We start from the raw sequence: 25,395 nt of genomic DNA, 5'->3' as shown, positions 1-25,395 counted from the left end.
TTTTCATTTGGTTTGCTTGTGCTGTGCTACCTATAGGATTTCATGCAAACAAGACAATTTTATTCATCTTCTTTGTCACTATTCGCTTCTGTTGCGGTACAACCCACCCCGACTGCCTGCTTTTGAACTTAAATTCTAAATTTTGATTAATGTGACACTTAAAAGTGATAAGTAACTGTCAGTATTACTTTAAAAATGGCCAGATTATATATTAAAAAAAGAAACAACACGTACTTGCAAGGGGAGTGTTTATATTACAATTTTAAATCAGTAAGAAAAAGTTACATTAGGGTATCGAAAAGTTATTTTCTTCACTATACATGTCTATTGTGTACCTATACTGCTAGCGCATGGATGTCCGTATTTCAAATGTCATTTTTCATCATACAGTGGCGGTCGCGTCACTTAGGAAAGTAATCCTTCTTCTAAAAAAAAAACTCATGTCGTTTGGACTAATTCTAAAAAAGTTATGCGGTTTTAAAAGTTGTGAACTTTCTTATGTCCGCCACTGTATATCCAAAATTTCTTACTATCACCACGCTTATCTGTGCTGTAGACACTGAAATACTATGGAATACCAAGGAAACGGGTGTTTTACTCTGTTTGTTCGGTTGCAGCCAAAGTCGCAGAAAAGGGGCCGCTCCCCAGCGTCCAGCAACAACAACTCCCTGAACCAGCGGGACAACAACAACAAGCGAGCGAACTACACCAGCACGGGGGCTCAGCAGTGCGAGCTCTGCGAGAGGGGCGAGTTCGCGAACGAGGCGGAGCTCCAGGCCCACAAGAAGCTAGCCCACGCGGCTGCCAAGCCTCAGAGCAAGTCCCTGTCTAGCCTGAGCATGACGTGTGCCTATTGCGGCGAGGTGTGCCGCTCCAGAACCGAGCTGGAGTCCCACACAAGGATCCAGCACGCCTCGAACGAGCCCGGGGGACGCCACAAGTGCAATATCTGCGACGAGGTCTGCCCGTCCGGGGCCATCCTGGCCGAGCACAAGCTGCAGAAGCACTGCAAGATCCAGCTGAGCGACACCTGCATCGTGTGCCGCGGGAGCCTAGCCACGGAGTCGCAGTTCCTCGAGCACGTGCAGAGACACAGCCTGGAAAACGTGGACCCTCAGCAGAGGCTAGACGGCTCGCTCCCTCATCTGCCGGCCGCGTGTGTCGTCTGCAGGCAGACCTTGATCAGCGACCTGGAGTGTCGCCTCCACGCCAGACACCACCTCCGAGCCTCCACTGGGTCCAGGAGCGCTGGGTCCAGCCCCAGCCCGAACCAGAAGAGCCATAACCCGGGCTGCTGCCTCTGCCTCAGGGACTACTCCGTCGACGACTTCGTCAGCCTACCTCCCAATCACATCAGCGGCGGGGGACAGTCCCTCAGGGTCTGCAAGTCCTGCTACATCCGCCATTCCCAGGGCCTGCCTATCCTGAACTCACCCTATGAGCATGCTAGAACTAAATGCGACAGGGGCTGGATATCCAGCAAGGATCCTCAGTGGGACGGGTCCAGGGACAGGTGGGACTCCGAGCGTGCGTTTAAGGCAGAGGACAAGGGCAGCGAAGGGAACGACGGCAAGAGGTGCCAGGATTGCGGGGTGAAGTTCGAGGACCCTGAGGAAGCGGAGAAACACAGGCACATGGAGCATGAGAAGACCGGGTCTGGGTCGAGCACGTACACGTGCATACAGTGTCAGGTAAGGGGGAGTGGTGGTAGAGAAGGATTAAAGCATTCTCCATTCGTATCGGTTCTAAAACACGAATCTACTTTTCCATTCAGATGTCGTTTCCAACGGAAGCTAAGATACAGCAGCACGTGAGAAAGGAGCATCTGGAGACCTCGGGGAAAGCATCTGTCGAGGCACTACGCTGCCACTTGTGTCTCTTCGAAGCTAGCAGTCCGTTGCAACTACAGAGCCACTTGATAGAGCATACGTTCGCTGGATGCGCTGCTCTCAGTTGCTACATTTGCCAGTCCCTCTTCACAGCGCCCATTGGACTTCAGGTGCGCATTGGCTTTGTAGATTTGCGAAGGTCGGTGTTTATTGGACCCACAGTGGTAACGGAGTTTGTTTCCTCTTCTTCCAGAACCACATGCTGCATGAACACGGCCTAGGAGCTCGACCGTACGATTGCTCCAAGTGCACGCTTAAGTTCTTCTTCAGGGCCGAGCTGGACCATCACGTGCTAACGTTCCATCGCTCCGGAGGGGCTCCGTCGCCCACTGAGAACCCGCAGAACTCGGTCGAAGCTAAACCTAGGGATTCGAAGGAGCAAAACAGTAGCGAGGGTGTGATGGTGAAGGAGGAAGTGTTGCCTGACACCGCAGACGAAGAAGAGGAGATAAACGTCGACGAGCAAGTGGAGCAGGACGACCAGGAGGCGGATAAGCGGGCAGAGTCGGAGCAGGAGATGAAAATCGAGGTCGACGAGGAAGCTGTTCCGGAAAAGACAGAGTCGTGACTCGTCTGAGAGGGCTGCGAGGAATTGTACCTTGAGTAGCTTAGCTTCTCTGCTTTCTCAGGCTATTCGATCTGGTACAAACCTCCTTACCTGTAGATTCGAAAGCAGAAGGGTTTCTTGAAAACGGCAATGACAGTTTAACGAAAGAACAGGTCGCTGAAAGTCGCAGGAAGCAGTCGAGTTAAGTGAGTTGGCAATCGAGCCTCGAACTAATGGTTAAGGAAATCGATCTTTAAGCGCTCTCTTTTTTTAATTAGTCTTCTTTGGGGAAGACGAAGGTTGCCCCAGTACTGTTCTTATATTACCCAAATGTCTATTTCTATTACCTGCTCGTTATTGTTTCACGATTATTCGTTTTATGTACAGAGTTATTGTGATATAGTACGCTAAGAATAAACCTTGAACACTAAGGTCCTTTATTCTATTACGATATACGATTTCATTCTGTTTTCAAACCTAGGGATAAGTTGCAACGTTGAGTTTTACTATCTCGTTCATGTATGTTAACACGCCTCCTTTGGTTTTATAAAACTAGCGCAGTGGACTTCCTCGTAGTAAAAAGCACCCTTCCACTTCGATTTGTGCATTTCGAACAGACACGGTGAGTTTGGAAATATAAAGCTCCCAAACTCGCACCTCGCAAAACGGTCTTTCTTAATTCGCGAGCTGACTCCTCCTTTCGCTACAAAAAAATACATGATCGTGATAATTGATTCTATGTTAATCGTTAACTTTATTGGATCGCGTAAGATTACGTTTTATTTTGTTCTAAGAAGAGGCATACTCGGCGCAGAGACGAACCTGAACTTGTAACATAAGAGGATCCTCTTGTCTTTTATAAAAAGAAACGAAAGCACGGGGATCCGTGTCGAGGGTGTGACATGTAAATACGTTAAATAATGTATAAGAAGTATTATGCACGATGTATCGATTGATCGGTAACACACACGATAATTATTTAAACGAATAAGATGCAATAACCTGTCCACTAGGCTTAGCGACTCGGTAATTATAGTTCTTTACGAAATAAATTATTGTTTTAAATCACCAGCTGTGTTGGTTTCTTCCCCTATTATCCAGTGAGACAAATATTTGTTACGCGTAAGTAATTGTTAGGATTGCATTAAAAAAGTAGCCCTTTTACGCGTAATTTTATTCAATATTTCGCGCGGTAATTTCCGTACTGCGCAGCAGCGTCCTACAATATCGACATGCTCGGAATGGGGGCTGAAAATCTCCTAAAGTAATAGGAATACATGATATCACAGGAGGTGGCACGGCCGAGCTGTGTGAAAGAGAGAGAGCGCTAGTGCGTGCGACGAGGAGCGAGATAGGTGGCGTGCGAGAGAGATAGAGAGTTCCAGCTTTCTCTCTCGCACAGCTCGGGCGTGCCACCTCCTATGACATCATGTAATCCTGATACTTTAGGAGATTTTCAGCCCCAAATCGACGTATGGTCGGTATTGCAGGATGTTGCAGCGCGGTACCGAACCTAACACGGTAATACGTTTATTATCTGTTTAGAAGGCTTTATGGGAATACTTTCCTCCGGTACGAACACATCTCTCCACGACTAAAGGACTTGTAGAAAGCGGAGTGTTAATGAGGAGTATTAATGAGAAGGAAATAAATCAGATACATCAGTACTTGAAACGGTAACGTATTTTATTTCAATAACCTCAATTTTACAGCTTATAATCTTATAAGGACCCTAGCTACTCTTGGTGAAATTTTTTTTTGCATTGAGTAAGAAAATAATTCCCGTAAAAGATAAAGTTGATCGGATAAGAGGAAGATGTGGCGCATTCGCGTTGAAGTTGCAATAAATGTGAAATTTGGCACGGTGAAGGCAAAATAAGCTGAGGCAAATTTCGTGATCCCAGAGCTTATCGTTTGAAAGTTTTCAGGCGACAGACAAACACACAAACCTATAAAAACGTTCTGCTTTATATATTAAGATTACTTTTAATGGAGAATAGGAATTGGAGAAGGCGAGGGGAAAAGAGAATTTATTTTGGCTCGTGGGCCAGTTAAAAATCCCAATTTGTGGGAAAAAGTTTTACGAGGAACATCATCAGTCGTTATCTTCATTATCTTTCATTATCTTGCATTTAATTAAAGTAATGAGAATATAATACAAGTACAAGACAAATATATTCTCAATACGCAAGATGCATTCATGCATTACCAAAACACCTTCACAGAAATTCCTCTTTTTTAATAAAGTAATTTACAAAATATACTTATACTTCCAATCGCACCGTGTGCATCTACTATATCCAAAACAAGACTAGACATCAGTGTCAGAACCGCGACTCCGACTTCACTTGAGTTTCTACACTATCTACACAACGTGCCATAAGCAAGAGCACTCTACAAGTCGCTAGCAGAGCAAACGCAAAATAGTACCCTATCCATAACTAACGGTATATCCCATGGAAATCATCAGTGTCTCTTTAATAGCCGGGTGCAGCTGCCTCTCGATATACTTGGTCAGCGCTTGGCTAGCCCCTCGCAAGAACACGTCCTCCATCTCACTGGCGATGTGCTCCTTCGACTGCCAGCTTCTGCCGCTATTCTCCGAGTCGCTCGGGAAGACGTTATCAAAGTTCTCCTCCACGTACAGCTGCCTGGTCTCCCTAGGACTAGCCTTCGTTGCCTGATAGCTGTCCTCCCTCTTGAAATTAGCCTTCGGCTGGCTGTCGTTGAGATTCGTCAGGAAGCTCTCCGTAGCGTTCACCAGGCTGCTAGCGTTGCGACGGCCAGCGCAGTCGTCGGTCGCGTTCGCTCTCGATCTCCTGCTGGCCAGCGCGCTTACGAAATCCTGCGGTGTGATCGTCTCCGTTGATCTAGAGATTCTCGGGGAATGATGACCGGCTTCCTGGCCGCTGTCGAAAGATCCTGGAAAGCGCGGAACGCTCGAGGAACCGCCGAGGACGTTGGAGCTAGACTCGGAGGGGAGAAGGGCTCGCTTCTCGCGGGCCGGTGACTTGGTCAGCCAAACGTTTTTCCGCCAAATGCCGAGCTTCGCAACAGGTGGGCTCAGGAAACGAGATTCACGCGTCTCGTTGGGGATGGCGACATCCACTTCCTTCGAGACGCCGACCAGTTGTCGCGGCTCCGCCGCTTCGTAGTCGTCATTGGGTATCACGGGCAACGCCGTGAACTGTAGGAAATATTTATATATAAAATAGTGAACCTGGCATCGTCGAAATGATTCCAAAATAATGAACAAATAATTAGAAGGATCGACATAAAAAAAATATTTTCTGCAAGTTTAAAATGCCTCCTTATATCCCAAAAGAGTTTAATACAATATTAACAATATCTTTTTCAAAAAAAAATTCATAAATTTCGAGGGCTGTTACATGAGAATCCCCCCCTTAAGGGATTATACCTAGTTAGGAGGCCGAAAAGAGGCGAATGTTTGTGAATTTTTTTCGAAACAGCGGAAGCATATATTTATACAGAACTTTTTGCACTTAAAAGAGCAACGTTTAAAGAACATTTGGTAATTTCTTTTGTAAGAAAATATTTACGTTTTCGCTTTTTCCGTAGCTCCCGAATATATAGGAATTACGAAACCTATTCCTACATTAAAATTCCCATAGCCTCTGCACACTTACTTCATTGTGAGGGTGATGAAACGGAGGCCACTTGTCTTGCCTCTTGATCTGCTTGTCCAGTCGCCTGGTGTGGCAACCGTAGGCATAAATGGAGGCGAACCTCGGCTCCAAGAAGCTGGACTCCGTTCGGATTCGCATTTGCCCTCTACCGCGAGCAATCGGGGTAGTGAGGAAGTCGATGCCTGCTCGTCTCAATCTCAGCGTCATTCTGCAGGATTCGGCTGGAATTGGTGGCTGATGATCCCTGGGCGTCAATGACACCATACCAGAAACGGAGAGGTCATTGAACGCTACCCGAGTCTGGAGGGAATTGTTGCTGGGCTCGTAGACGCACTTCTCCACCCTGGCCCAAGGGTTCGCAGTGTCCCTTGCACCTTGGGGTAGCTGTAAAGGAGAAGGGATGAAGAGCAAAGGATGCAAGAAAGTTTCAAAGATTTATCTGGCTACGAGCTAAGAGTTTGCACAGCAGTTGCGAAATTAATATTAAGGGGGAAGCCACTGTGAAAATTTGTTATCCCCATTTTTCTTTTCATGCATTTTCATAATACTTGGGGTCTCAAAAATATACCTGCATAATTTCAAAGTGGATCTCGAAAAATTCTGAGAGCTTCGGAAGGTTTTGTACAGTTAGCGCAGAAAAGTATACAGTTGCGATCTTTGAGTTGCAGAAAATAACTTCTGTCAAAACTTTAAACGCGATTACCTCGAATTTAATTTTTTTAACTCCGGCGCACCAAATTGAAAAATCTGAAAAAAATTCAGGACAATAGTAACAATCATAGGTACTTACAGTAAAAATATAATTATAGTGCCAAGCCTGCTTCGATACACAATCGGCTTTTTCAGCATTTTTTGGCGTTTTTTATTTTTCACAGCTTGGTTTTTCAATTTAAAAATCTGAAACAATTCTCTAATATGTGCCCTGATAACATAAATGCTTCTGATTTTTTTCAAAATTTTTCATCCCCAAGTATAGGAGAAATTCGGCAAAAACCTGATTTCCTATTTTTGCCCTTTACTACCCTCCGGGTAGAGATACGAAGTTGAAAATTGCCACAATCAGGAGAACATGAAGCGAAAAGAGGTATTCTGAATTTCAGCTTCGAAGGCATCCTCGATTCTCTCTCCGAAGACATTACTTAGTGCCACCTCTCTCGACATCATGTTCTCCTGTTACAAAGCCCAATTTTGTGCATTCTGAAAATTTTTGCCAGATTTTGGCCCAGGTATCAGGAGAACATGAAGCGGAGAGAGGTATTCTGAATTTCAGCTTCGAAGGCATCTTCGATTCTCTCTCCGAAGACATTACTTAGTGCCACCTCTTTCGACATCATGTTCTCCTGTTACAAAGCCCAGTTTTGTGCATTCTGAAAATTTTTGCCAGATTTTGGCCCAGGTATCAGGAGAACATGAAGCGGAGAGAGGTATTCTGAATTTCAGCTTCGAAGGCGTCTTCGATTCTCTCTCCGAAGACATTACTTAGTGCCACCTCTCTCGACATCATGTTCTCCTGTTACAAAGCCCAATTTTGTGCATTCTGAAAATTTTTGCCAGATTTTGGCCCAGGTATCAGGAGAACATGAAGCGGAGAGAGGTATTCTGAATTTCAGCTTCGAAGGCATCTTCGATTCTCTCTCCGAAGACATTACTTAGTGCCACCTCTTTCGACATCATGTTCTCCTGTTACAAAGCCCAATTTTGTGCATTCTGAAAATTTTTGCCAGATTTTTGCCCAGGTATCAGGAGAACATGAAGCGGAGAGAGGTATTCTGAATTTCAGCTTCGAAGGCATCTTCGATTCTCTCTCCGCAGACATTACTTAGTGCCACCTCTTTCGACATCATGTTCTCCTGTTACAAAGCCCAATTTTGTGCATTCTGAAAATTTTTGCCAGATTTTGGCCCAGGTATCAGGAGAACATGAAGCGGAGAGAGGTATTCTGAATTTCAGCTTCGAAGGCATCCTCGATTCTCTCTCCGAAGACATTACTTAGTGCCACCTCTTTCGACATCATGTTCTCCTGTTACAAAGCCCAATTTTGTGCATTCTGAAAATTTTGCCTGATTTTGGCCCAGGTATCAGGAGAACATGAAGCGGAGAGAGGTAATCTGAATTTCAGCTTCGAAGGCATCTTCGATTCTCTCTCCGAAGACATTACTTAGTGCCACCTCTTTCGACATCATGTTCTCCTGTTACAAAGCCCAATTTTGTGCATTCTGAAAATTTTTGCCAGATTTTGGCCCAGGTATCAGGAGAACATGAAGCGGAGAGAGGTATTCTGAATTTCAGCTTCGAAGGCATCTTCGATTCTCTCTCCGAAGACATTACTTAGTGCCACCTCTTTCGACATCATGTTCTCCTGTTACAAAGCCCAATTTTGTGCATTCTGAAAATTTTTGCCAGATTTTGGCCCAGGTATCAGGAGAACATGAAGCGGAGAGAGGTATTCTGAATTTCAGCTTCGAAGGCATCTTCGATTCTCTCTCCGCAGACATTACTTAGTGCCACCTCTTTCGACATCATGTTCTCCTGTTACAAAGCCCAATTTTGTGCATTCTGAAAATTTTTGCCAGATTTTGGCCCAGGTATCAGGAGAACATGAAGCGGAGAGAGGTATTCTGAATTTCAGCTTCGAAGGCATCTTCGATTCTCTCTCCGAAGACATTACTTAGTACCACCTCTTTCGACATCATGTTCTCCTGTTACAAAGCCCAGTTTTGTGCATTCTGAAAATTTTTGCCAGATTTTGGCCCAGGTATCAGGAGAACATGAAGCGGAGAGAGGTATTCTGAATTTCAGCTTCGAAGGCATCCTCGATTCTCTCTCCGAAGACATTACTTAGTGCCACCTCTTTCGACATCATGTTCTCCTGTTACAAAGCCCAATTTTGTGCATTCTGAAAATTTTGCCAGATTTTGGCCCAGGTATCAGGAGAACATGAAGCGGAGAGAGGTATTCTGAATTTCAGCTTCGAAGGCATCTTCGATTCTCTCTCCGCAGACATTACTTAGTGCCACCTCTTTCGACATCATGTTCTCCTGTTACAAAGCCCAATTTTGTGCATTCTGAAAATTTTTGCCAGATTTTGGCCCAGGTATCAGGAGAACATGAAGCGGAGAGAGGTATTCTGAATTTCAGCTTCGAAGGCATCTTCGATTCTCTCTCCGAAGACATTACTTAGTGCCACCTCTTTCGACATCATGTTCTCCTGTTACAAAGCCCAGTTTTGTGCATTCTGAAAATTTTTGCCAGATTTTGGCCCAGGTATCAGGAGAACATGAAGCGGAGAGAGGTATTCTGAATTTCAGCTTCGAAGGCATCCTCGATTCTCTCTCCGAAGACATTACTTAGTGCCACCTCTTTCGACATCATGTTCTCCTGTTACAAAGCCCAATTTTGTGCATTCTGAAAATTTTGCCAGATTTTGGCCCAGGTATCAGGAGAACATGAAGCGGAGAGAGGTATTCTGAATTTCAGCTTCGAAGGCATCTTCGATTCTCTCTCCGAAGACATTACTTAGTGCCACCTCTTTCGACATCATGTTCTCCTGTTACAAAGCCCAATTTTGTGCATTCTGAAAATTTTTGCCAGATTTTGGCCCAGGTATCAGGAGAACATGAAGCGGAGAGAGGTATTCTGAATTTCAGCTTCGAAGGCATCTTCGATTCTCTCTCCGCAGACATTACTTAGTGCCACCTCTTTCGACATCATGTTCTCCTGTTACAAAGCCCAATTTTGTGCATTCTGAAAATTTTTGCCAGATTTTGGCCCAGGTATCAGGAGAACATGAAGCGGAGAGAGGTATTCTGAATTTCAGCTTCGAAGGCATCTTCGATTCTCTCTCCGAAGACATTACTTAGTACCACCTCTTTCGACATCATGTTCTCCTGTTACAAAGCCCAGTTTTGTGCATTCTGAAAATTTTTGCCAGATTTTGGCCCAGGTATCAGGAGAACATGAAGCGGAGAGAGGTATTCTGAATTTCAGCTTCGAAGGCATCCTCGATTCTCTCTCCGAAGACATTACTTAGTGCCACCTCTTTCGACATCATGTTCTCCTGTTACAAAGCCCAATTTTGTGCATTCTGAAAATTTTGCCAGATTTTGGCCCAGGTATCAGGAGAACATGAAGCGGAGAGAGGTATTCTGAATTTCAGCTTCGAAGGCATCTTCGATTCTCTCTCCGAAGACATTACTTAGTGCCACCTCTTTCGACATCATGTTCTCCTGTTACAAAGCCCAATTTTGTGCATTCTGAAAATTTTTGCCAGATTTTGGCCCAGGTATCAGGAGAACATGAAGCGGAGAGAGGTATTCTGAATTTCAGCTTCGAAGGCGTCTTCGATTCTCTCTCCGAAGACATTACTTAGTGCCACCTCTTTCGACATCATGTTCTCCTGTTACAAAGCCCAATTTTGTGCATTCTGAAAATTTTTGCCAGATTTTGGCCCAGGTATCAGGAGAACATGAAGCGGAGAGAGGTATTCTGAATTTCAGCTTCGAAGGCGTCTTCGATTCTCTCTCCGCAGACATTACTTAGTGCCACCTCTTTCGACATCATGTTCTCCTGATACAAAGCCCAATTTTGTGCATTCTGAAAATTTTTGCCAGATTTTGGCCCAGGTATCAGGAGAACATAAAGCGGAGAGAGGTATTCTGAATTTCAGCTTCGAAGGCATCTTCGATTCTCTCTCCGAAGACATTACTTAGTGCCACCTCTTTCGACATCATGTTCTCCTGTTACAAAGCCCAGTTTTGTGCATTCTGAAAATTTTTGCCAGATTTTGGCCCAGGTATCAGGAGAACATGAAGCGGAGAGAGGTATTCTGAATTTCAGCTTCGAAGGCATCCTCGATTCTCTCTCCGAAGACATTACTTAGTGCCACCTCTTTCGACATCATGTTCTCCTGTTACAAAGCCCAATTTTGTGCATTCTGAAAATTTTGCCAGATTTTGGCCCAGGTATCAGGAGAACATGAAGCGGAGAGAGGTATTCTGAATTTCAGCTTCGAAGGCATCTTCGATTCTCTCTCCGAAGACATTACTTAGTGCCACCTCTTTCGACATCATGTTCTCCTGTTACAAAGCCCAATTTTGTGCATTCTGAAAATTTTTGCCAGATTTTGGCCCAGGTATCAGGAGAACATGAAGCGGAGAGAGGTATTCTGAATTTCAGCTTCGAAGGCATCTTCGATTCTCTCTCCGCAGACATTACTTAGTGCCACCTCTTTCGACATCATGTTCTCCTGTTACAAAGCCCAATTTTGTGCATTCTGAAAATTTTTGCCAGATTTTGGCCCAGGTATCAGGAGAACATGAAGCGGAGAGAGGTATTCTGAATTTCAGCTTCGAAGGCATCTTCGATTCTCTCTCCGAAGACATTACTTAGTGCCACCTCTTTCGACATCATGTTCTCCTGTTACAAAGCCCAGTTTTGTGCATTCTGAAAATTTTTGCCAGATTTTGGCCCAGGTATCAGGAGAACATGAAGCGGAGAGAGGTATTCTGAATTTCAGCTTCGAAGGCATCCTCGATTCTCTCTCCGAAGACATTACTTAGTGCCACCTCTTTCGACATCATGTTCTCCTGTTACAAAGCCCAATTTTGTGCATTCTGAAAATTTTTGCCAGATTTTGGCCCAGGTATCAGGAGAACATGAAGCGGAGAGAGGTATTCTGAATTTCAGCTTCGAAGGCATCTTCGATTCTCTCTCCGCAGACATTACTTAGTGCCACCTCTTTCGACATCATGTTCTCCTGTTACAAAGCCCAATTTTGTGTATTCTGAAAATTTTTGCCAGATTTTGGCCCAGGTATCAGGAGAACATGAAGCGGAGAGAGGTATTCTGAATTTCAGCTTCGAAGGCATCTTCGATTCTCTCTCCGAAGACATTACTTAGTGCCACCTCTTTCGACATCATGTTCTCCTGTTACAAAGCCCAGTTTTGTGCATTCTGAAAATTTTTGCCAGATTTTGGCCCAGGTATCAGGAGAACATGAAGCGGAGAGAGGTATTCTGAATTTCAGCTTCGAAGGCATCCTCGATTCTCTCTCCGAAGACATTACTTAGTGCCACCTCTTTCGACATCATGTTCTCCTGTTACAAAGCCCAATTTTGTGCATTCTGAAAATTTTGCCAGATTTTGGCCCAGGTATCAGGAGAACATGAAGCGGAGAGAGGTATTCTGAATTTCAGCTTCGAAGACATCTTCGATTCTCTCTCCGAAGACATTACTTAGTGCCACCTCTTTCGACATCATGTTCTCCTGTTACAAAGCCCAATTTTGTGCATTCTGAAAATTTTTGCCAGATTTTGGCCCAGGTATCAGGAGAACATGAAGCGGAGAGAGGTATTCTGAATTTCAGCTTCGAAGGCATCTTCGATTCTCTCTCCGCAGACATTACTTAGTGCCACCTCTTTCGACATCATGTTCTCCTGTTACAAAGCCCAGTTTTGTGCATTCTGAAAATTTTTGCCAGATTTTGGCCCAGGTATCAGGAGAACATGAAGCGGAGAGAGGTATTCTGAATTTCAGCTTCGAAGGCATCCTCGATTCTCTCTCCGAAGACATTACTTAGTGCCACCTCTTTCGACATCATGTTCTCCTGTTACAAAGCCCAATTTTGTGCATTCTGAAAATTTTTGCCAGATTTTGGCCCAGGTATCAGGAGAACATGAAGCGGAGAGAGGTATTCTGAATTTCAGCTTCGAAGGCATCCTCGATTCTCTCTCCGAAGACATTACTTAGTGCCACCTCTTTCGACATCATGTTCTCCTGTTACAAAGCCCAATTTTGTGCATTCTGAAAATTTTTGCCAGATTTTGGCCCAGGTATCAGGAGAACATGAAGTGGAAAGAGGTATACTAAAGGGTATAGCCGGTTAAGATGGTCAAATGTGTCCTTGAACCGAATTCAACTCACGATGAATCATTCGAAAGCTTATTAAGAAAGAAACATTTGTGGCAATTTTCAACTCCGTATCTCCACCCGGAGGGTAGTAAAGGGCAAAAATAGGAAATCAGGTTTTTGCCGAATTTCTCCTATACTAGGGGATGAAAAATTTTGAAAAAAATCAGAGGCATTTATGTTATCAGGGCACATATTAGAGAATTGTTTCAGATTTTTAAATTGAAAAACCAAGCTGTGAAAAATAAAAAATGCCAAAAAATGCTGAAAAATGTCGATTGTGTATCGAAGCAGGCTTGGCACTATAATTATATTTTTACTGTAGGTACGTATGATTGTTACTATTGTCCTGAATTTTTTTCAGATTTTTAAATTGAAAAACCAAGCTGTGAAAAATAAAAAACGCCAAAAAATGCTGAAAAATGCCGATTGTGTATCGAAGCAGGGTTTGCACTATAATTATATTTTTACTGTAAGTACGTATCATTGTTACTATTGTCCTGAATTTTTTTCAGATTTTTAAATTGAAAAACCGAGCTGTGAAAAATAAAAAACGCCAAAAAATGCTGAAAAATGCCGATTGTGTATCGAAGCAGTCTTGGCACTATAATTATATTTTTACTGTAAGTACGTATCATTGTTACTATTGTCCTGAATTTTTTTCAGATTTTTCAATTTGGTGCGCCGCAGTTAAAAAAATTAAAAACCGATTTTTTCGTCGTTTTTTCCGTGTCAGAGTAACTTATACGTCGAATTGCTTCATGAAATAAGTGTTTTATGCCATCTTCAATGTTTATACGTACAGCAAAACAGTCAAAATTTGAAACCACTCAAAAATTGTTCAATCTAGAATCATAAAACATCAGTTAAATATATGTATGTTCAGCAATTAATAAAGATTTTTCGTAGCAAGTTACCATTTTATTATGTTCGTTTGTTTTTATTGTTTTCCCGTGTTTTAAGCAGGATGGCGTTTCAGGCTTATTTCTGCTTATATTGCCCAACGAACTACAGTCCCATTTTTTTTATCCCTCCTCTCTCATTCGGGTCCCAGCAGCAGCAGCAGCGCACCGGGAGAAAGGTGGTCTCCCATCTTTCCCCAGTCCACCGCCCCGTGATGCTTCACTTCGGTGATCTAACGAAAACCAGTGTTTTCCATCACGGTTACGGTACATTTTATTATAAAAGAATACCTTGGAAACAGCCTTTATTTTCGACCGTCACAGTGGCTTCCCCCTTGACAAATAAATAAATAAATAATATTACTTTAACAGCGATCCGGGAGACTGACATCTCAAGCGGCGCGGAGCGAAGTTCCTGCTGGTACGAACTGCTCGCTTCCTCCTCCTCCAGCCTGTTCCTCCTGCTGTAACCTCTGTGAATCGAATCCAAAGCGCGCTCCAGCCTCCCGCCGCAGGCTTCCCAATTTTCGATGTCTGCGCGGGCAAGGCTTATCTTCAAAAACACTAACAATAGAATAACCGGCAGCTTGGGCGCCGACATTACCTGCGCCAACGATAAACATGACAACAGTTAGTGAGAGGATCGGCCGCGCCGGGGGAGTGTAAAAGCTTCGCCGGGGCTTTCGCGGCTATTAGGGACCTAGTACCTAAAGGGAAGAGCACGTTTCTTTCTCGATAGTAGCGCGAGGCGCACGGAAGACAGAGAAGGCGCGTCTGCGTGGCCGGTGCCATTAAAATATCTCCGCGGACATATCCTGTAGAAACTCAGTGAATTCGAGCCGCTGAAACAGAGCATGAATGCGTCTACCTTCCGTCTGTTTCAGCGACAATCGGGTGAAACTAGGAAGCATAATAATTCGAACACCTTCTTCAACAACAGCTTCCTCCATTGTCCTCGGAGATTCTTATTAATCCCGTACAGCGTGGAGTCTCCACCACGAGCTTTCCTGCTGATTCTTAAACTACATCGCCATCTATTTCCTATCGCCAATTAAAAAGGAATACAATGTGAACTTCTAGCGTTTCAGCTGCGATTCAGGATTTAATCAAGCATTCGTCATTCACGTTTACTGCGTGGAAAACAATGCGATTTCCCAGGGCGAGGAGATGCAACGGCAGAATTTCCCAATTTCCTAAGCGGCCGATATTGTAACAAGTTACCGCTGCAATAGTGCCGTGCGTAAGAACTTCCCTTTTTACGACTTTGGGGCACACGAAATCTCATTGTTCGCTTGGAATGAATGAACCCCGGGTCGCCAGGCGGATAAAGGCCAACCTCCTCGCATTTTTCTATGCTAATTTTCAGCGTTTTCTCGCAGCCCGTTTAACCAACAGCGCAGGGCAGCTATTACCTCCGCGGTAGAGACACGTTAAGCTGGAATCCACCGGGAAGCTAAGCTAACAAGGGGAGGACACCATGCGATAGACGTTGATTTTTATTAGCCTTGGCACGATGGATCTATGTCGAAAATAAGTAAATAGGTCTGGGTCCGAGCGTTTCAGTCAATAGGCTTAAATAATAGAGATATTTACACGTAAATTATTAATAATTTCATAGTGGCCGTGGGATTTTAGTCGGTAAGAATCCCACAACTACCCTGGCGCCAATGGGGATTCCCCTCTGGAGGAGTCGGGGTGCTTTTTGAAGATTTACCCGAGTTTAAACAAAAATTATAAAAAAGGTAATTTATAAAAAAAAATTTATAAAGTTTTTTTTAACGCGGAGACATCTTCAAGAGGCACCCCGACGCCTCCAGAAGGGAATCTCCCGCGGGCGCCAGAGTAGTTTGGGATTTTTACCCACTAAAACCCTACGGCCACTATGAAATTTTTAATAATTTACATCTTTATTATTAAGGCCCATTGGCAGAAACGCTCGGACACCTATTTACTTAATTTCGACATAGATCCATCGTGCCAAGGCTCACCAGAATCGGTGTCTACCACATGGTGTCCTCCCCTTGTAAGTTACGCTATGCTATGTTTTAAAGAAATTAGCTTCGATACATTTTGAGGAAGCCGTTTCCACCAAAAGCTAAGCTAAAACATAGCATAGCTTAGCTCAGCTTCCCGGTGGATTCCCGGCTTTAAAGTAGGCTCTCACTACGCCTCGCCTCGCCTCGGCGCAACTACTTTTCGCACTCGCGTCGAGGCTCGCGTCGCCTCAGCTTTTCCGTACCTGAAGGTATCTGAGCTTCCCTCGTTCGTGTGTTTGGTCAGTTGCTCGGAGGATCTCTTCCTTCCTCTTTTAGCGGTTGCCTCGCCTCTTCTCCTCAAAATATTCTCGAGGAAGAATCCGCGGCTCGGAGTCGCACCGAGGCGAGGCGCAGTGTGAGTGAAATTGTCGAAATACATAAGAAAAGCATAGGAAGAATAAAATGAGCCGAGGCGAGGCGAGGCGCAGCGAGAGCCTACCTTTACCGTCAAGGACCCAGTTCCTGATCACTTAAGAGTAACTACCGCGGGTTTTTAAACGTCTAAAGGGAAAATTTAACTAAATCTAAAAGATTATTTGTTATTTCAGTAAATCTATGGTCTATCTTTAATTTGCTATTAAAAAAAGTGCACACATAACAATAACTATTTTATAATTTAACTTTGAAAGTGAAAAATGCAAAGGGAGCAGCTTCTGATCACCTTCACGCGTTTTACTATGAGCTACCAAATTTTGCGTATAAATATCAAAATACTTCATAATTAGTTAGTAATTTGTTAGAATAAATTTGTATCATAATGAGCTTATTATTTGCTTTATTTTCCTAAACTGTTCAGGAATTGGGTTCTGATCAGGAACTGGGTCCTTCGCAGTACAGTTCAGAAAATTAAGATACTTAATTTTTTACTGGGGAAAGACAAATTCAACTCACAATTTGCCTTCTCTTTTAAATATAAACCGCACGCGCAGCAATAACCAACGCCACCGTATTAAATGTTAAAGAAAGTCAGTGAAATCCACGCGATCTAATTAATTGAAAATGCGAGCATTAAATTAAATATATACTCTCCCTTTAGTTACATTTGAAAAAAAAAAAACAGAAATCTCGTTGAATGAAAGCAACAGGCGATAGAAGCTTTCATTCGACCTGATGCAAGAACAGAAAGAAGGTTTCGTCGATCGCTATCAGCGGTGGGCAGCGGCGTGAAAGGCGCGCAGTGAAAACGTGGAATTTTTATTAAAATTCTCGATACTCACTGGAGGCTTGGAGGTTCGCTCGACTGTCCCCGAATGGTGGAAAGCTGCGGCTGTTTCTCGGAGAGTAGAGTAGACCAGAACGAAGTGCTCGGCGTGCGTCTTCGAGTGAAGACAGATCGGATAACAATGAAAGTGGCTGGGGACGCGCGGTGGCTCCTACTCCTGGGCTCTTTTCCTTTCCTTCTTCTTCCGGCGGCGCGTAGAGCACGCTCGAAAGCGGCGAGCTTGATCGCAACATCGCGTGAGACTCTCCCTGTGAATTAACCGTTTCGTAATTTACAAATGAGTCGATGGTAACGATACCGTGATCTGTAGACGCATCGAAGTCAATGAAAATTCCAGCGAGTTACGAAAAACGATGAACGACAGCGGGAAACCGAGTGGAAGAAAGGCACTACGCGCGAGAAACGAAGAGGCTGCGTAGAAAGCACCGTAAATGTCATAAATCAAATTCTATACTATGGTATTAAATTTGTTCTTTTAATTTTAGCAGTGTTTTCTACGAGGACTCTTCGAGTCCGAATGTCAATGATAACCGAGAATCTTATCAATCGTGATAACAGGGTACGATCAAAAAATGATTTTTGCCACCCTTTATGTTTAATTACAAATATTTATTTCAAAATATCATTCTTGACGGTGAGTGAAATTTTCTGTAGGTATTCGCTGAATAACGAGAGCCTTTTGTTTCATAAAATACGAAGAATGAACAATATAAAATACCATTTGAATATTTCCGATGCTGCACGCGTTAATCATAATCTCCTTAAAAAAAATTCAAGAAAGTAAAGAAATTACGCCAAGTACACGAAATCAAATAAATCACAAAAAATAGGAGATAATAATAATTACAAAATAAAAGAAAGATGTGAAATCAAAATGGGCTGCAAGTACATAAAGGTGGTTTCCAACTATGCGTGTTCATACATTGTGTTCATTCCATTACTCATATCGCGGACATTTTAATTAACCCATCAAAAAGAATCCCATTTAAAAACATTGTCGTAAATTAATATTTGATTTCGTGTACTTGGCGTAATTTCTTTACTTTTTTGAAGTTTTTTTATGGGGATCTCACTTCTTTTTACAAAGATAATTCATGTACTTGGCATAATTTGTTTACTTTTTTGAAGTTTTTTATGGGGATCAAAGAATTTACACCAGTCGTTATATGAAACTGAAAATTGAGGTTCGACGATCAAATTTGACATCACTGAACCTCTATTTTCAGCCAGAAATCCACTACAGAGCACAGTCACGTTTTGGATCACCTCCTGGAGGTTCCTGCGTGCATAGAAAATTAAATTTCAAAGAATTTACAGTAGTCGTTACATGAAACTGAATATTGAGGTTCGAAAAGCAAATTTGACTTCACGGAACCTTCCACTTTAAGTCAGATTTTAACCGCAAAGCACATTAACGATTGGAATCATCTCCTGGGTGTTCCCACGTGCACAGAATATTAAATTTCAAAGAACTTACGTTGGTCATGATATGAAACTGAAAATTGAGGTTAGACAAACAAATTGGACATCATTGAACCTCTATTTTCATCCAGAATTCCACTGCACAGCACATTCACGTTTAGAATCACCTCCTGGAGATGCTCACGTGCATAGAAAATTAAATTTCAAAGAATTTACACCAGTCGTTAATTTTCAGTTTCATATAATATATACAATGAGGGACGAAGAAAATGTTAAAAATGTTATATTTGTGACAGATCCATGAGACGATATTACGATATCTCTGTCATACGCGGACCGATTTTATTGAATTTGGTCTTATTCGGAAGCTTATATGCGGTTTACATAAGAAAAATGCCGTTAAATTTAGAAAATATTGCAAGCGTGATGAGATACTTGGCGTCGAGACGCTACCGCGTCTCTAGATTCAAAATCAAATTAATCGTGGAAAGCATAAATCGACTTGCAGGACGCGTGACAATCGACTGTAGCGAACTCGAACAGTTAATCGATCGTCGGTATGGTCCGCGATCGAGACTGGAAATAAAAAATAATATGTATGTACACAAATCTGTTTGTCACGAATGTCATATTGTAGATTATAGTAAAGCTATGGTTATTCGTTAAACACCGCGGGTTGTTGGTAGAAAGCTTGAATTTGTTCGAGGATTTAATGCCACTGACCAAGACGAGAGTGCAGTGTTTAGGTTATGTGTATAAGATGTATACCCGCAAGAGGAACTTGTATTTATTTGTCATAGTCTTAGGTGAGCTGCAAATATACTTCCCCGTATTTAAGTAACAACGAACCGACTCTAATTTTCCTTACTCGTTTAGCGCAAGTGATAAGCTTCTTTGGAGGAACGGTGGAATGCGAGGAGAGAGAGGTAAGCCCATTCGAGAATCCGGATCAAGTTTGCTATCCTGATCAATATCCAGGAGAAGCGAACACCACGGAGGAAATGAGGTCCGTCGAATCGAACGTGACAGTGAACAGTTCGTCGCCTAACGTGACTAACGTCAACTGCTTGATGGACAAGGTTTACGGGCCAGTAGAAGTAAGAGACCGAGTCGCTTAACCGTTTTGCCTGCGAGATATGTAAGACGGATTATAGATGTTGATTGTTACAGCTAGTCAATGCCACCAGGTTAATGAAATTGTTAATCTTGGAACCTGGGCCGTCGAACAGGAGCAGAAATGACAAGGAGGGCAGACTGTTGCCAGGGACATGCGTGATAGTATTATTCTACGCGAGATGGTGTATATTCAGCAGCCGAGCTGCGCCGCACTTTAACGCGTTGTCGCGCTCCTTTCCACATATCAAAGCAGTCGCGATCGATGCCATAAAATATCAGAAGTAGTACCGCGATGCATTTTGATTTGTATTCAACGATAGAGGAGCGAGAGAGGTCATTTAAACTTTGCGTTCTCTGTTGTTGCAGCTTCAACGCTCAGTACGGAATCGTCGGCGTTCCAACGTTAATGCTTGTCCACAACGGGAAGCCAGTGGCGAAGTTTAATTACACCGTCTACACGTTAGAATCTTTCGCACGATTCATAACGTACATGACTAATCTACAACCGAGTAGATCGCTGTACGTCACGTCCTCGGATTTCGCCGGTCCTGTTCCCAGTACACCTTCCAATGAAACCGATTACTGTTTGGTACTGTCGTGGGCTTTCATCGCCGCGTGCGCTTTGTACTTCACGTCGCAGAGTAGATGGTGGCAGCAGTTCGTAGAGCTAGTCCAGAATACGTGGCGCGAGAGCAACGCGCAACACGAGCACGCTGACTAAATCGTTAAAAGAGACTATTCAAGTGTTCCATGCACAAGAGCATAATATGTAATACGGACTCGAGGTATTAAAGGGTTATTAAGTTATGTGATGATGCTTGTGGTAATTCTAAATGAAGACAATGTAAATATACTTTAACAAATAACTATCGTTTGAAAGAAATCTATCAGTTTAATTACTACCCTCCTCTTTATATTAATGCGCGTAGTAGCGACGCGCATCGCTATTGATAACGTGGATACCAAACAGAATCACGAATTGACCAATGAATAATATATAAAGCCAATGGAAAGTTATGCAATTGCGAAAGATATTCGGACGGAACCTCGGCATATCGCGCGCCTAATGTCAACCGAGCGTCTAATTAATCTTCGAGCATCCTTAATGCCTCCGATATGTGTATTGCAACACAAATAATAGGATAAATTTTTTTAAAAAAAGGAGAGACAATAGGATTGTTATTATTCACATCGCAGCGAAGAAATTATTACTCTCGTGAACGACCAGGCTGTAATTTAACTCGAGTAGTTCTTCACCGCGAGTCGCATGTAATGGCCGACTTCGCGATTCACTTATCACTTCCCTAACTTCATGATTGTTGTGTGTTGTTGTGTGCGGCATTTGTTTGCGCTGAAGTTCGTCTCTAATGAGTTTTGTTATTGCAGTTAGCACGGGAACTAGGTGCCGTTTACATTTGTGCAACACAATTCGGTAGGAATAAGTAGACCGTTCGCGACCGAATCCAGTTCCTCCGAAGAAACAACATGACATTGTTCGGTAGTCGGACACGTACACGCGGCTACACTGATTTCTCTGACTCGACTTCAGGTTAGGTTCTCGTCAGCGACAAGCCGGCTCTGTGCGTTGAGTTAAGGCTAGGGCGGGCGAGCGTACAGAGAAAAGAATCGTGTTAGGTTAATATTGAAGTAAAGGGTCAGGTTAGGGTTAACAAGGACCCTCTACGTGGTCAGCACCCAAAACGAGACAGACATGGGATCGTTGAATCTTGTTTGCCCGATGTGCTGCGGCGAGACGTTTAACAATCCGCAGTCATTGAAGTATCACTTGCTGAGCATGACGGACAACCTGTACTGTCCTGGCTGCTCGCAGAGGTCTGACTCTGTAATGGCGCTGATTCAACACTTGGATCGGTGCGGGCAGAGCGTCGAGTCAGAGGTATCTGCTGAATTGGAGGAGGGGCAGGATGCTCAACAGGAATTGGAGCCGGACACAGAGGTGCTAATGGTTCGCATGGAAGAAAACCTTCTGAGGCTGTGTCTCTACTCCGGTCGTTGCTTTATAATTCTGATTTTAGAGCACCAATGTCGAAGGGATAGATCAAAGTTTCCTAGCAACTGTAAACGACAGTGGTATCATGATAGTCGGGGGACCCCAAACACTAAGAGTGGATGAAAATGGTGCGTAAAAATCTTAATTTAATGTATATTAATTCAGTTGATCCGACTATTGCTTCTAACGATACCATCAGGAGAGATTAAAGTGGTAGAAAAGATGGAGACCGAAGAGAGCCAGATGGAGCAGAATTCTCTGGAGTTTAAGATGACAGAAAAAGTTCCTAGTATTGTTAGCAAAGCGGAAGAGAAATCTATAACCCAGAATCAGCTGGTAACAATATCCGCTTCGGAAACAGGAGACAAAAGCCGGGATAAAAATGTGATTACTATTCTACCCGATGGTTCGGAGCTCCTTGACGGAGACACTGGTGCTTTGATAAACATGGATCATATAAATGATGTGGGCGAACTAGACGAAGATGGAATGTTGCATGTTAAACAAGAACTCTGCGAGGTATGCGTATATATTAAGAAGACTGAAAGATATTTTCGAATGCTAGTAAAATTGTTGCAGTACAAATCTATGTTCCACTTTTGCAGATAGAACCAGAAGCAGTTTATAGTTGTACTAGTTGCGACATGAGTTTCAATTCCGTCGTGGAGCACATAAAACAGTTTCACGACGGGCAAGAAGTATTGCTCGAAATAGCCGATCAGTTAGACGATTTACCTACAGTACCTGAGACTAATACCTTACCAACAGAATCGGGAAGCGCGGTTAATGCACGGCAAAGACAAAGTATGAACACTCTTCGCACGGAAGAATGCGTGGACAGCGAAGGTAGATTGTATACAAGGAAGGTAGTACAAATAGAAAGATTCTGGGACAGAGCTCCCGCTCAAACGTCGCTTCAATCCACGAAGGCACCAATGATCGAGAAGTTCTTCTCCAACGTAGAAGGCGTGAAAGTACGACACATCTATACTAAGCTATATCGACAAGTAAATGTTAACTCACGACAGATTCATTGCAGGTACGCGAGAAGAGGCTGGCAACAACACCGGTGAGAATGTACAGGTGTAATCAGTGCCTTCAGCAGTTCTCGAAATTAGGAAATTTCAGAGTGCACGCGTGTCTCCATGGCAATAATCGTTGCGACAGCTGTGATCAAACGTTCGCCACGCCGAAAGCGTTGCAATTGCACGCCAAGGTGCACGAGGGTGAACCGGATCCGAATCAAAAGACGTTCGTGTGCGAAACCTGCGGTACAGAATTCTGCTCGCACAAAAGCTTGCGCTTGCATTCCCGAATGCACGCGCCGGTCAGAGCAAGACACGTCGACGCGCCCGAGGGAACGCCCAATGCAACGTTTACGTGCCACGAGTGTGGTAATACATTTATTCTAAATCCAAAGAATCTCGAGCCCCCCATTCTAAATATCTGACTTCATCGGGTACTAATTCTTCGCAGGCAAAGTACTGGCAGAGTCGTACAAAGAGGCTCACATGGCGTTGCACTCCGGCGACTCCGTAACTTGTACAGTCTGCAATAGAAAATTCGATTCCGCTGATAGTTTAGCGATGCACGCCGCGGTGCACACGGAACTCGGTCAGTCGCATTCACCGACGCCGCCCTCCACGGACACCACGGCCACCGAGCTGACGGAAAGTCAAAAGCCTTATCAGTGCCAGCACTGTGGCCGCAGATTCACAAGACCCCACGAGAAAGTGAAGCACGAGCGTATTCATACAGGGGAGAAGCCGCATGCATGCGAAGTGAGTAGAACCGAAACGATCTCTAGCTCCCCCTTAGATCTTGATTCGCATTAAGAAACATCCTATTGTGTAACAGGTGTGCGGCAAAACTTTTCGCGTCTCCTACTGTCTGACTCTGCACATGAGAACTCACACCGGCGTCAGGCCTTACGGATGCCAGCACTGTGGCAAGAGATTTAAAGCTTCATCCGTGTACAATCACCATCTGCTGACGCACGGCGAGGAGCGCGCTTACACGTGCCCGTACTGCCCCAAGACGTTCAAGACGCGTGTTCAATTGGCGGGCCACAAGAACAGTCACACTAAACCGTTCCGGTGCACCGAGTGCTCGCGACCGTTCGCTTCCTTGTATGCCGCGCGTGCTCACATACAGACTCACAAGAAGGACAACAATTTAAAGTTCAGTTGCTACATCTGCGGCGCGTCGTACGGCAGAGCGTTCGCGCTGAAGGATCACTTGAAACAGCACGGTCAGGACGTGCTGGCCCCGCCGGAGCCGGCCAGGGAAGAGGAGGTCCACGAGGGCGAAGACTTTTTACTCGCGGAGGAGGAGGTCGAGGATGACGAGTTAGTTATTCCGTCGCCGTTGCCGGTCGCGCAATCGTCCGAAGCCGAGGACACGGAATGAGACTATGAAAGCTAGTCAAATGTTTGTTACAAATTGTAGTTTAAATATTGTTCAATATACCGATAAAAACGATGACGGACAGCTCCTTCTTTCACGTTTGAAAGCTATCAAGCAGGATTCTTCTCCATTCACGCATTCGATTATTATGAGAGACTTTAGTTCTTAAGGACGATCAAGCGACATTCTAATGTGAACTGCTGTGACTAGGATTGATAGTATTTGTTTGTAAATAACGTGCTAACTGCGACGTATATCCGCCATTGGGTATCGCGCGGATAGAAAGTGTTAAATATGGATATCATTTTGTATTACGAGCAGCTATAGTTTTATCATGCCTGTTTAATATATTGAAGTGAAATGAATCTATATTATTTAATTCGTAATGCGTTTTAACTAAGTTCAGTTCTATGTTAACTCCGAGCATGATGCGATGTTCGATCGTCTGAACCCCTTTCCTAATTTCTCGCGTTTTAAGTTTTAAGCATTCGATGGCGATACAACGAGCGCATAATAAAAAGATTTTTACGGAATATCATTTTATTCTTAGCTTGTGGAAGCTTCAAACTCCAAGGGATATCAAAGATTAATTACGCTGTTGATTTAAATTCCGAGATAGCGCTAATGCAAGCGTAGATGTATTTGTGCCCGTTGTTTTATAAAGGACTAATAATTTCAATTAATTTTATTCTTTTAAGAGAGCAACACTTGTTACCACAAAGAGCGAAAAATAATTAAAGTCGCGCCATCCTGAGAGCGTAACGTTTATATATTTTTCATATAACGAGGAAATAGGTATATCGTATTTTAATTCTTAAAAATCACGGAGGGAACTTTTTATCTAGATAGTGTTGGGTATGACTGACTAGAAAGTAATATCTACAAAGTACAAATACGAAGAGCAGTGCAACCACGGGAAATATGTCCACAGAAATATTTCTATTCCAGCGTGCCAAATCTATACGCCTGTGTATAAGCGAACGCAAAATTACTTTCACTAAAGGCAAAAGTTTACTGCGGAATACAAATGGTATCAGCATAGGATACGCGTGTATACGCTTGCAACCAAATAAAATATTGAAAATCGAGACACTGTCGAATTAATTAACCCATTAAAATCCTCAGACTTTCTTTCGAACTCACTATTCCTAGAACTCATCGACAACTGCTCAGAAAGCTCTTTATATTTGAAGAGCTCTACAAACAGCTTGCTCCTAGCGCTAATGGACCATCTGTTACGCCTAGATTAAGCTTTCCCAATTACTATTAAGCCTTTCAGTTCTCCAGCAGA

General features: G+C 43.6%; 4 protein-coding genes across 8 annotated transcripts in view; 3 read left to right on the top strand and 1 right to left on the bottom strand.

Annotated features, from left to right (window-relative positions):
* Positions 1-3,504, top strand: part of L (zinc finger protein Lobe) — a 92,308-nt gene extending 88,804 nt beyond the window's left edge. For all 3 annotated transcript variants that reach the window (XM_076824813.1, XM_076824812.1, XM_076824814.1), the window contains 3 exons: positions 618-1,691; positions 1,775-1,999; positions 2,083-3,504. In XM_076824813.1, the coding sequence (XP_076680928.1) occupies positions 618-1,691; positions 1,775-1,999; positions 2,083-2,457 (1,674 nt within the window). In that variant the 3' untranslated portion in view covers positions 2,458-3,504. The remainder of the gene's footprint in view (positions 1-617; positions 1,692-1,774; positions 2,000-2,082) is intronic.
* Positions 3,505-4,141: 637 nt separating this feature from the next.
* LOC143375572 (uncharacterized) lies at positions 4,142-20,975 on the bottom strand. Its single transcript, XM_076824824.1, has 5 exons — positions 20,900-20,975; positions 17,145-17,397; positions 14,256-14,495; positions 6,078-6,467; positions 4,142-5,623 (listed from the first exon to the last, which is right to left on the bottom strand). The coding sequence occupies exons 3-5, from the start codon at positions 14,490-14,492 to the stop codon at positions 4,868-4,870; spliced, it is 1,383 nt and encodes a 460-aa protein (XP_076680939.1). The 5' UTR covers positions 14,493-14,495; positions 17,145-17,397; positions 20,900-20,975; the 3' UTR covers positions 4,142-4,867.
* Bug (thioredoxin domain-containing protein bug) lies at positions 19,082-20,570 on the top strand. Of its 2 annotated transcripts, none has more exons than XM_076824844.1 (4): positions 19,082-19,377; positions 19,448-19,668; positions 19,742-19,971; positions 20,054-20,570. In XM_076824844.1, exons 1-4 carry the CDS (start codon positions 19,284-19,286, stop codon positions 20,406-20,408), a joined length of 900 nt encoding a protein of 299 aa, XP_076680959.1. In that variant the 5' UTR covers positions 19,082-19,283; the 3' UTR covers positions 20,409-20,570. The 2 variants fall into 2 exon arrangements, with proteins under 2 accessions (XP_076680959.1, XP_076680960.1); XM_076824845.1 differs by having other exon boundaries at positions 19,091-19,377; positions 19,742-19,968.
* A 5-nt stretch (positions 20,976-20,980) lies between the features above and the next one.
* Positions 20,981-24,483, top strand: LOC143375569 (uncharacterized). Of its 2 annotated transcripts, none has more exons than XM_076824819.1 (7): positions 20,981-21,653; positions 21,724-21,826; positions 21,898-22,217; positions 22,304-22,672; positions 22,738-23,092; positions 23,175-23,479; positions 23,556-24,483. In XM_076824819.1, exons 1-7 carry the CDS (start codon positions 21,399-21,401, stop codon positions 24,105-24,107), a joined length of 2,259 nt encoding a protein of 752 aa, XP_076680934.1. In that variant the 5' UTR covers positions 20,981-21,398; the 3' UTR covers positions 24,108-24,483. The 2 variants fall into 2 exon arrangements, with proteins under 2 accessions (XP_076680934.1, XP_076680935.1); XM_076824820.1 differs by having other exon boundaries at positions 20,982-21,644.
* Positions 24,484-25,395: the final 912 nt, after the last annotated feature.

The sequence above is a fragment of the Andrena cerasifolii genome, chromosome 12 (genome assembly GCF_050908995.1).
Source record: "Andrena cerasifolii isolate SP2316 chromosome 12, iyAndCera1_principal, whole genome shotgun sequence".
Classification (NCBI taxonomy): domain Eukaryota; kingdom Metazoa; phylum Arthropoda; class Insecta; order Hymenoptera; family Andrenidae; genus Andrena; species Andrena cerasifolii.
The sequence above is the reverse complement of the archived record's forward strand: the minus strand, read 5'-3'. Positions and strand labels throughout refer to the sequence as shown.